The sequence below is a fragment of the Erpetoichthys calabaricus genome, chromosome 13 (genome assembly GCF_900747795.2).
Source record: "Erpetoichthys calabaricus chromosome 13, fErpCal1.3, whole genome shotgun sequence".
Taxonomy (NCBI): domain Eukaryota; kingdom Metazoa; phylum Chordata; class Cladistia; order Polypteriformes; family Polypteridae; genus Erpetoichthys; species Erpetoichthys calabaricus.
The window spans coordinates 103,815,763-103,828,262 of record NC_041406.2 but is presented as its reverse complement, the minus strand read 5'-3'; the positions used below and the strand labels follow the sequence as shown (position 1 = coordinate 103,828,262).

The window sequence follows — 12,500 nt, the reverse complement described above, 5'->3', positions numbered from 1 at the left end:
CACGCCACCGCATATACCACCTTTGTTTAGTAATGTAGCCCTCCATGCCTGGATCCGCGGCCATGGTCACTTCAGCACGCAAATCCGCAGCCGTCAGCAAACGACTTCTGGCTGACGACACAGCCATAGAAAAACAAAAAAAGAGACTGCATGGATAAAAACAATAAACGAAGGCGCCTACAACGCGCTTCTGAAACACCAGAACCAGATGAGTCACAGCTCCAAAAAGAAACCGCTTTAGTACAAATATGTTTATTTAATTTAATGAAAAATTACCCAGAACGCACCCACCCTCCATATTTCATCCCTCCAAATATTGGAGGGAACAGAAAGTGATTGCCATTCTTGGATTTGCGATTCTTTCAAGAATCGCAGGGTTACTGGTATGATAGATTAACATTTAAAAAAAAATTTTAATGAATGCAATGCGATCTACCTGCACTACCTTTCCGATCTACCGGTCAATCGCGATCGACGTATTGGGCACCCCTGACCTAGGCACACTACTTTTTTGACCATAAACTCCTATACATTCTTTTCTTAACAAATACTTGGAAGACAAAATATATCTATTTAAATAGTTTAATTTTTTCCAAAAACAGTCAAACTGATTATATTTTGAAGGTATTCTATGGATAATAAACAAAATGATCAACCACATTGACTCTATATAGAGATGAAGAGGAGGAAAAAGAAGGAACAGCAGCAGTAGCTGGCTCACCCAAGTAAACTACATCTGGCAAATGACCTGGTTGATTATATATGGCCAGTTTCTTTGAGCCATTTCCTAACTTTGCAGGAAGCAGAAACAAACAATTATGGATTTCTTGGACTCAGTGCCTTAAACAGAAAGCAACACTGCTACATCAGAGGTGCCACAGTTAACATCTACTGTCTGATCGGATATATTCAGGTGCTAAATCAATTACACAAATATTTGCTAAGGATCCTCATTTGTAAATGTAAGAAAGATGCAAATGTTGGTGTACTTAATGAGTAGTAATGTCCCCTCACTTTGAGATTTTCAAGCTGACAAATTCAACACCGGATATAAATCTGCTCACATACTTTTCACGTGTGACTTTCCAAATTACAATTACACATCCTGCACTTAAAATACAGTATGGTGCAAAGGAATCATTATATACAACAATAAACATTCAATTTGCACTCCAGAGGAAATTACAATTAAAATAAATCTTGGCTGATGCATAGGCTTGCTGCTTTTTTTAATATATTAAATTTGACAAAATGGAACTCTTTGTTAATAAACTTAACAGAAAATAGTAACATTTTATTTTATTAGATACAAAACCCTCTGGAAAGTTGCAGGCAGAAGAAGTGACCCAGCTTTCATGAGAACGATTTTGGGAGATCAGTATAGCCAGCTGTATAAAGGATTAGACTTATGTATTTTTTTTAATGTCACACACATCTACAGCTAGAGGGTCACACATCAGGTTCACAAAAAAAAAAAAAAAAAAAAAAAAGGTAAAGACTCCCTATAATATTTTCTTTATAACACTAAATTTCGCCGACTATACCCTAACAATGAATTTGCTCTTTTTTCTTTTCATTTGCTCCTTTTTTTAAATAAAAAATAAATATATTGAATTTAGATTTAGGAGCTTTCATGCAGTAGCTGTTTAAACATAAACATTAAAATGTGGCATGAGAAAAAAAATGTTATTTTAGTAGGCGAGAACATGCTACCTGATTGTACATTTCACAAGTTAAAATACAACTATGTTGATCGATTCAAACCTAGCGCGACAGGCAAAATAGGCAGCTAGTTTCACAATTAGAACAATTAAAAGTATTTTTGTCCAGTGGCACTGAACCAAGTTAAATCAAGCCCCCCCCTAGTAAAGGACTAGTCAGTTTATAGTCTTATGGACTCCTTAGTGGGCTTAAATGAAGATTAAAATAAATAAATTAAATGTGTTAATAATGACAACCATATTTCCAGCTTTATACCTGTGCATACCCCCAACAATAAATGTATCTTAGTTTAAGCCTGAGCTTAACAAAGTAGGTGTCATAACACATCGTGGCTTGAGGAATGTCATGAACGTAGTGCTCTAATTTTTACTTTATCAGAAAATTTTCCAAATTAAACATCAGCTTTCAATATACAGTAAAACAAACCAAACTGTAGCAGGGCTTTCAAATGAGCCCAAAATAATATTTGAATGCTTGGACTAAAAATGAGTACATATTGAAATATAACAGAATGTAGCACAATATTTAAATATGTTTGTACCATATGTTATTTCTATTTTGTATTAATAATTTAACTTTCCTCCCCCTCAATTTGCATCTATAAAGCATGATGTGCTCATGACTCATGCACAGATGCGTAAAAGTCATAGATGAAAGCAGTCTCTTGCAAAGTAATGTGACACTTGAAAACATAGCATTTCATAAAAGCAGGGTTATCCGTGCACACAAAGTGAAGTAACCAAAGAGAAGGTGGAATGGGACACATCTCAAATGGCCTCATAACAAAAATGTGTACTACAGGTAATATTGCATACGATTGCTCAAACATTTTAAATGCACTCATTATTCTATTTTTTTTTCCTGCAGGTCAAAATAAAAAAAAGACCTAAATCTTTTTCCCCTTTGCAGTGACAACAAAACTGAAATACAGATAGCACATGTGCGTGAAACTACATGTTCACTGAGGTAGCTAAAATGACATAACATTGCTGCCATTGAAAAGGCTCTTTAAAAATCAGAAAAATAAAGATAAGGACAGTGAAAAATTAATGAAATGGAAACCCAGCTTTGGCTTACAGCACCTCAATGTGACCCATCTGTTAAACACCTGAAGTTTGCTGATGACACCACCCTGATTGGCACGATCACATAAGGGGAATGAGGTGCCATACTGGAGGGAGGTGGATCGACTGTCCAGTGTGTGCACCCTCAACAATCTTAACTTAAATTCCTTGAAAACAGCACAGATGTCCTGCTCCACTGACAGACTGAGGAGATCGTTCCTCCCCCACACTATGCGACTCTTCAACTCCACCCTGGGGGGTAAACGTTAACATTATACAAAGTTATTGTCTGTTATACCTGCATTTTTATCACTCCTCTTTAATTTAATATTGTTTTTTATCAATATGCTGCTGCTGGAGTATGTGAATTTCCCCTTCGGATTAATAAAGTATCATTCTATCTAGATGATTGTGGATTTTTGGTGACACTCCTCACCTCCTACTCTACTAGTTATAAATGATGTCACTATGAGCAGAACAGATTTACTTAGATTTCTTGGCACAATCATTACTCACAGTCTGAACTGGGATGAAAACATAACTCAGTAGTGTATGTTTTTTCTCTGTTAACTTAAAAAGTGTAACCCTTCCTAGTAAGTGGTGGTATAGTTTTACAGAATTGTTATTCAACACATCCAAATTTTCTCCTTAACAGTCTGGTATGGCAAAGCATCTACTCACTCAAAGCAAGCTACAGAAAGTTTCAGTCAGCAGAAAAGACTGTAAGCCTGAAAATGGACTTCTCTGAGGTCCCAAGCAAACTGTACCGAAAATATAATAAAAGACTACACTCACCAGGGCAATCATTTCTTTCAATTACTACCATTAACACTAGAATCCCTGAGGCCTGCGAAAAAGTTTATAATACTGAGCCACCATAAATTACCTCGCACCTCCTTATCGGCATCTTTTTTTTGTTGCAAAGATATATTTCAGTGATATCTTTTATAAGTAGCAAATATTTACACTGGGCATTACAGACTCAAATCAAATGTATTTGTTTTTATTATATAATAGTAATAAATAATAGTAGCTCACTACTCAAAACAGTAAATACGGGGAGGACCCAGGATTTCCTGTCATACTACATTTACACAGATTGTTGTAGACACGGAACACACATGAAAATGTATGTATTCCAAATAAAGAGATTATTTATCCTATACAATTCCAGCCACCTAACTCCCAGATACACAGACTTCAGTTGTGAAAATTTTGTGTCCAACGTCAGCTGCCTTGGTAGAGGATGGGATAGCAAGCTGCCTTAAGTCAGTGCTGATAGACACATTTGCAAAAAAAAAAAAAAAAAAAAAAAAAAAAAAAAAGACACTGATGAATTTAAGGTTTTCTGTTATTATGAATAGTTTTATAGGCTTCAGGATTCTAGTGTTAAGGAAACTATCAGTCAATAAAGGCAAGAACTACAAGATATATAAACAGTTTCTTTCCTACTGTAGTTGCTATGGTTAATAACAGTCTCTGATTTGTCTCTGTCTTTTTATGATTTCTAAACTTCTCCATCCAGTCTAAGTGATTATTTTTAAATATTATTGTCCAAAAGTGCAATTCTTTTTACTATACTGTTTTACATATTTGTGTTTTGTACATTATATTTCTCACATTGGCTGTAAATAATATTGTGATGGTGTAATGTATTCCATATTGTATTGTTTAACTGTATTTACCTTGTTATGGGTATGAAACAACAAGGGAAATACCTAGCAACTATATTACTTGGGAATAAAGTTAATTGTCTGCTTTATGACTCAGTCTTAGCATAACTCAGCACTGTCAGGGATCTGAAGTTCAACAGTGAACAGGAACTAAAGCAACAGATGAGTGATACTTCATGTAGGCTGTACAGGTGTTTATAAATCTGATCTTAGCATGACTTCAGATCCAAGACCAGAGATATAAGTGAGAAAACCTGTTTTAAAATACACTGTGTGAAGGGTGCTTAAGAAGCAGACTACGGTCAGTTTTACTAAAGGCAATATAAGCAGGACTAAGAGTTCACTCTGCACAGTTCTATAAACCATACAGAAACTCAAAGAAATTTGTAACTCTTCAAAAGTGATCTGCTCAAGATCACACCATTGCAGAAGAAACAATTTGCACTCCCTATGGTTTTCATTCAATACATGTAGCAACTAGGTCGCACTCCAGATTAAAGAATATCTCATAACACAATCAAGACAACTATAAAAGCATCAAGAGATAACTTGAAACAGAAACCTCCAATCATGAGATGTAAATTGTATTTTGGACTTTAGCTGAAATATGAATTTGCACAAGAAGACCCTTACCCAAATACAGAGCAAGTGCCCAACATAAAGATAGCAATGCCAGCCGATTATGTTACTTCTTACAGCTTTCATTATAGTGGTGGTCCTTGAATTTTACAACTGCAAGCTCTTTTGGAATGTGTGCTTATAATGCAACTTCCGTTCCAGGAAGAAAATGTTTCCTAAAAGTGGACAGATATGTAAAGCATGCCACTGAACCTTTTCAAACTCTTTCCCATGACTCGCACTATAGCTCCCCTACAGCAGATTAAGAAAAAAAAACATTCGTAAATAAAAAATACAAAAATTGAGTATATATTTTCCAGACTTAAAACAAACATCCATCCATATAATGAAATCTATTTGTCAGTTAGCAAGTTCACAGACAGCTTAAGCCTGTCCCATTAGGAGCCAAACATACATGGAAAGCACAGCCAGGCACCCACATCTGGCCACATTAGATATGCCAATTTACCAGACAAAAACTTTTTTGAGATATGGCAAAATAAAAAAATCACTTCACATGGTTATCATACCAGAACACTTGCAGGAAAATGTGCAAACTGCAAACAGACGGTGAAAGAGCAACACTTTGGCCTGGAAATAAATGAACAAACTGGAGTAACACAGAATTCAAGAACTAACTTTGGCTATAATAAACTACGACAAATACACTAAACTGATCAAAAGCAAAGATGTATGAAGAAGAGATATCCCGGGTGTCCTAAACGTCTTCACTGTAACTAAACACTTTAAAATAATTTAATGATTGATAATGTATACACTGCTTGCTAGTTATTATGTCATAGGTTTTAATTATGTTAAACGTAGTTGCAAGTATGGATGATTAAAAAAAAAAAAGCAATCAGACAAGACTTTCAATTTATCATCTGAAGAATCTGAATGTATTTTGGTATTTAAACTGGACAGACGACAAAAACACAGATAATAAAAATAAAATAATAAAATGCAAAACAATTTAAAACAAAGTTTAGGTATTTGGAGCTATAAACCACTATTTTCTGAAATGACTTCTACAACAGAATTATGGCGGGGCTGTACTTTTCGGTTTGATTTGGTTACAAGGCAGGAAGCAGTTAAGACTGCACAGAAAACACTCAAAAACAGGAGCAAACATTTCATGAAGTCTATAAAAGGTTCAGCTACTGACCCGGTTCTATGGTGCTCTGAGGCCAAACCACATACTTTGACTCCCCAATCCATGAGCAAAGATAAATGGTTAATAATATGTGATATCTAAAAGACTTAGGAAAACTGCATAATTTAAAAGCTTTCAGTGCTTTGCGGTTAGTAGAGCAAGATTAAGTTTAAATTCATTTTAAATTGGCAGTGTAGTTGGCAATTGCCACATTTAGTTTAAGTAACTGGAGGTCCACATCAATGACAGGCTGGACTGGTCTTGTAACACAGAGGAACGACAGAAGCAAAGGCAGAGCAGACTTTTTTTTTTCTGGAGAATGCACTTCTTTAATACCGGTAGGGGTTTCCTTCACATCTTTTACAACTCTATGACAGCCAGTGCAATTTTCTACACTGTGGTGTGCTAGGCCAGTAAATCCTTTTCAAGGGAGGCCCACTGAATTAACAAGCAATTTAAAAAGGCAGGCTCAGTTATGAGACACACTCTGGACCTCCTGGAGGTTGCAGCAGAGGAGAGAATTAAAACAAACCTGAGAGACATCATGAACAATGCTACACATACTCTCTTCCACACTAACACTGTGGACTTTCTGACAACGAATTATTCAGCCGAAGTGTGTCAAGAAATAAGACGAGGGCTCCTTTATACCAGCAATATGACTTTATAATGCCTTACTTAGTTTTCTTTCTTTTTAGTCATTATGGTGTTTATTAGAGAGGGGCTTATTTGCCATTTGACACAACATGGTATTTATTTATTGACCTTCTGTAAAAAGCCAAATTTTCTCCTGGGGACAAAAAGTGCTATCTTTCAATGAAATTGGCAGTTGAATAGCAATTACCCCATAGTACAAGGTCTTATCTAGCAACCTTATGACAAATAATGTAGTTCAGTAGTTTCATGCATGGAGGCAAAAGGCAACCTTGTTGTTTTGAACTGAATTCATGTGTACTATGTAAAGCACCCGGTGAAGACACTACATAGAATAAAATTCACAATGGGCATTTAGCTAGAACTGGGATCCTTACTCACAGTCCAGCAGGTTTTCATTTCAAAAAATGTCTTAATTAGAGCCAATTTATTTGCTCCTAAAACTGTATGCTTTGGGGTTCAATTTTAGTTAAATCACTTGTCATGTTCTGGAACACTTAATTGCCTATTTTAGCTTCAAACAGATGCATTTAGGTTTTAATTGTGTCTTAGTTTCTTAACTATCCACCAGTTTGTAACGAAATGAAAATGACAAAGAAATCACCAACTCTTCGGCTAACATGGTTTGATTTACAAGGATGAATATACATCATGAAGTATATGTGTTAATAAAATGTTTAGAAATAAATAAGAGAAAAAGGGAAGGGTCAAGAAGCACATATTTGTTGCAGTCTACAAAACATATGGATAATGTTCTCAGAAAAGAATACTCTACAATGTAATTACATTTTTGTTGGATGAATGAATGAACTAAAAAAGAATGAAATACAGCAGCATTACCATCTGCACTTCAAAACAGGTAATCCACCAGAAGCTAAGCATGTTTGGGCCTGGCCAGGATTTGTATGGGAGACCACTTTGGAAAAAGAATGGATTGCTGCTGGAAAAGGTGTTGGTGATGCCATCAGGTGGCAGATATCCTGTGGTCTGTGTGTGGATCTCAATGCAGTAAAACTGGCACAGTCCTTTGGCTGAGATGTGAAATCAAGGTCTTCACTCTCTTTAAAAGATCCATGGGTCATCTTTCGAAAAGAGCAGTGTGTACCCCAATTTTCTGTGTAAATAGCCCCCCATAGCCCGACTATTCTGTCCCACTAATCATCTCCTGTTTCTAACTGTCTCTCTTTCAACCCTTCAAAACCCAACAGTGAACATGTTGTGAGCATACTGGCGCAAAATGGCTGCAGTTGCACCATTCAGGTGAATGTTGTAGTACATTGATGGTATATGAAGTGGTTCCCCACTGTCTGTGTTAAGTCGTATAGTGAAGAAAGTTCTATATAATTACTTTTATTATATCAAGTTTCATTATCAGCAAGGACTGTCTTCTAATTAGGAAATTGTCTGAAATGAAAACTTGCCGCACTCCATGACTGTAAGTGAGTGCCCCTCACTTAGAAAAACGGCACGAGAAATTAAAATCATATTGATGTATATTTTGCGTTTAGGAAAATAAAACCAAAAGTTTACATTAATAAATGACATTACAAAGAACATCGAAAGAAAGCAGACTTTAAGGAGAAACGGATGGAGGACTGCAACAAAAAAGTTTAGTTATTTGAAATATACAGTATATGAAAACCTACTTCAAGATTCACTATTATAAAAATGCGAGGGGTGGGAACGCTTTTCGTATGTTCCTGGGCGTTACTTGCTACTATAAAATACACATTGGTTAATATTTGGCAATAACAATTACAAATAAATAATATAATTAATGTATTTACAAATCATACAAGACAAGCTGTACTTCTTTATACAACAATAAAAATAGTAATGATTCTTAATACCCTATACACATCTCGCCAACATTTTTCCTGATTCATCAAAAAGGTTTGAGTTGTCCATTACTACCCGCTTTCTTAGACGACCACGCCTCTTCCGCCAGCCACTTCCTGGTTGCAGTCCAATCACAGCCAGCCACAACAGTGTGTCTCACTTTCGCACCACCTCCTACCGACGTAATCTAAAGAGCCGGAACCAGACGGAAATTGCCGAATCCAACTCCGGGTTCGTAGAAACACCTGGGTCAACTGTACAAGCTCAGTAAAGACCGACCGTATATCTTTGATCAGACACCAAATGCCGTTGCTTCTAATCCAAACCCCAAAGTTATATGTGAAAGTCACATTCACTACATTATAATAAAACCTATAAAGGAAAAAGAAGTGAGAACAGAAGTTTAAAGTTCTATTCTGTCGTGTCAGGTTTCTATACTTCCTTTGATTGCTCTGCCCGATTGTGTGAATCTACGTATTCGTTCACGAGATGGTGCAGAACAAATTTATAAGGCACTACAGGATGCCGGGTTGACTGGCAGACTGACCTACAACGTGCTCGTGGGGAGCCCTACTTTGCTTTCTTGTACCGAACAAGCACTTAGGCTGGTGTTCTTCCTTCTCCCTTTTGCTGCACTTGGCGCGCCAGCTGTCCCAACCGCACCCCCACGCCCCTTGGAATAAGGCTGACTGGTCGCAAGTTTGTACATCGTTCTTTTTGGATTCATCCTTAAAGCAGTCAACTTAAATATAGCTTAAAGAAAAGCAGCAAGACATATTTTTCTGTTTTAGATCGATGCCTCAGACACGAACCTTTAGCAGCTGCAGCTTGCGTGTTATTCATTTAGCAATGTGGTGATGTATTCCTTAACTCTGCGGTAGGCCCAGCAGTCACTCCGTTTACTAGGAACACGATCCTACTTCACACATACACTCCACAGCATTCTCGGCCACTCACTACGCAAGACAACTACACAGCAACACCTTGACCAACCCCAAACATCAGGCTGCGGCACCCAAGGGAAGGCTTACCAGTAATAATGTGACGCAGCTTATTTCAAGAGAAGGTAAGAGCACAATAAGTTTCATTGTACTATAAAAGTTGAGAGGTCAAAAGCGTTGCTCGTATCTTCTTGGGGGGGAAAATTACTCTTTACTGCACCTCCTCCTCTCCCTCTCTCAATCAGTCAGTCACTCTCTAACAGGAAACAGACAACGCTGGTCTCTCCCACCGGTCTAAGGAAGACTGTTGGACTAGGGCGGGACATGGCAGTTAAAACTCGCTTTGGATGCTGGGATTTGATGTTCATAGTCTGGCGCGCACCGTCTCATTCAGATCAATATAAACTACACTTCCCAAGAGAGCGGAAATCTGTCCCCGCTATCAGGAAATCTGGTTCTCGTCACGACTCTCATATTTATAGAATTGACCGGCATCGCAAGGTATGTTGGGATTTGTATTTTTTTGTTTCTTTCCGCGCTCCCTATAGTATAAACTGTAGCTCCCAGAGTTCTTTAGGACATAAGTTTTTTTTTGCCGGAAGGTTCGCCCACAATGAACTGAATCCGAGATTTGTTTTCACAATTTGTGGAATTAAAACACGTACTCAAAAAACTAACCATGTATAATTCACAGGATATCTCGCCGAGTTAAAGCTGTTTGGTGGGTAAGTGCTATCGTGTGCTAAAAATCTTAAAAACTGTAAGATCTTCAGATGTATTTGTTAAGAGATGCGATTGCTCACCTGTTGCAAGTTTAATATCACGTTATTTTAAAATCCACATAACAACAACAAGTCGTTGGACGGTTAAAGGTTGGACTTAGGCGCTTGTTTTGTGTAGAGACAGCATTACAGAAAAGTAAAAGTAGCACAGTTGCTTTCTGTGCCTATTTTACAGTTCGTTTTCGTGTATTTTGTAGTTTATAGGAACATTCTGTGTTAATTAATCAGTCAGTTTCCTGAAAGCGGAATGTTTAGTACAGGGTTGCGGTCAACTGTGATTAATCTGAACTGGACCCAGCCAAGGGGTGCGTCAGCGCAACACCGAACACATGCTGAGCAGACTTTGTAGCTTTGAATATATTGTAGTTCGAGTGTACAGTATTTCCGCATCTTCTGATATTCAAAATGAGAAACACCTTTTTTCGTCAGTACATAATGTACAGGAATTGAACTTGGTATCTTTGGAGCTGTTTATAACAGAACACAACATCACATAAAAATAAAAGTAAGTGAGACCAGTTATGTTATATGGGTATGAGAAGGTGGCACTGATCAAAAAAACAGGAGACAGAGCTGGGGGTGGCAGAGTTAAAGATTTTAAGATTTGCATTGGGTGTGACGAGGATGGGCAGGATTAGAAATGAGTACATTAGAGGGTCAGCTCAGGTTGGGAGACAAAGTCAGAGAGGTGAGATTGCGTTGGATTAGACATGTGCAGAGGAGAGGTTCTGGGTATATTGGGAAAAGGATGCTAAGGATGCATCTGCCAGGTAAGAGGAGGTTTATGAATGTGGTGAGAGGGGACATGCCGGTGATGGGTTAACAGAGCAAGATGCAGAGGACAGGAAGATATGGAAAAAGATGATCTCCTGTGGCAATTCTTAACGGGAGCAGCTGAAAGAAGAAGAAGAAAAAAAACAATACATTATATACAGTATCACAATAGTGCAGTTATAAAGAAGATGGGCAATGAAACCGTGTGTGTGTATAGTGTGTATGCATCTTCATACAATGTAAGAAAGAACACCTGAATAAGTGAGGAAGTCGGGCTAAATTACAGGCTTGCAGTGATCATGGCTCTGGGAAAGAAGTTGCTTAGGCGTCTTTCAGTTTTAGTTTTAATTTACCTAAAGCATTTCCCAGAGGAAAGTGTTTGGAGCAAATGATGGCCCGGGTGAGAGGAGTATATAGTGATCCTTTTGACATGGTTTATAACACTAGATGCACACAGATCTGCAACAGTTGGAAGAGCGCCGTCAATTAGGTTCTCGACAGATGTTGCAACATACTGTCATGTATCTTTGGAGCTGCCAGCTGCAGAACCAAACCAGACGTCAATGGACAATGTGTTCACAATTTCAAATATGGCTGTGAAAAATTGCACTAGGATGGGCATGTATCCCCTGCTGATTGTTCTTAGTCATGGAAGTGGTGTTCGTGTCACAGCTGAGAATGATTAATTTCTAGAGAAAGAGTTTGTAACTGCTGCTTGTTAAAGTTAATTTCCATTTCTACTTTTTTTTTGGTTGTATGGAGTATACCAGGTTATTTGTAGTGCACCAAGACAAAAGACAAGTCGCCTCTATTCTGTATGCTGTTTCTTTTCCATTAGTAATTAGTCCAGTGATGATGGTGTCATTGGCAAACGTAGTGATTTTTACTGAAGGGTCAGTGGACTCGCAGTCCTTGGTATACAAGGAGTTAATGTGTCTAATTTTTAAGAAGTCAAGGAAATAAAAAAGAAAAATACTTATTAAAAAGATTTCTATTTAGAAGACATCTCTGAGAGCAAGTCAAGAAACGGAGGCATGCACACTGTAGGGTAACAGTGGTACATACTGAGCCTCACTTTTTTAGCTTTTAAGTTGATGTTTTTGAAAGAGAAATTCTGCATTACACCAGAGATCATAAAGCTATAATCAGTTTCATCCTCTTCAAGCAAAAATATTTGTTTTTCAGAAGAAAGAGAAGGTACATTTTGAGACTTTTGGTTACATCAGCAACTGAGCTTAGATTCCAGTTTAACTTAAGAACATTTTCTTTAGCAACACTTT

The 12,500-nt window shown here is 37.4% G+C and overlaps 2 protein-coding genes across 4 annotated transcripts in view; one reads left to right on the top strand and one right to left on the bottom strand.

Moving 5' to 3' along the window:
- Window positions 1–9,965, bottom strand: part of erp44 (endoplasmic reticulum protein 44) — a 103,304-nt gene extending 93,339 nt beyond the window's left edge. Inside the window, exon 1 of the mRNA XM_028817400.2 lies at window positions 9,755–9,965. Coding sequence (XP_028673233.1) covers window positions 9,755–9,811 — 57 coding nt within the window. The 5' untranslated portion in view covers window positions 9,812–9,965. The remainder of the gene's footprint in view (window positions 1–9,754) is intronic.
- Window positions 9,966–10,213: 248 nt separating this feature from the next.
- invs (inversin) overlaps window positions 10,214–12,500 on the top strand; it is a 200,293-nt gene continuing 198,006 nt past the window's right edge. For all 3 annotated transcript variants that reach the window (XM_028817399.2, XM_028817397.2, XM_028817398.2), the window contains exon 1: window positions 10,214–10,389. The gene's annotated coding sequence lies outside the window, so the exon portion shown is untranslated. The remainder of the gene's footprint in view (window positions 10,390–12,500) is intronic.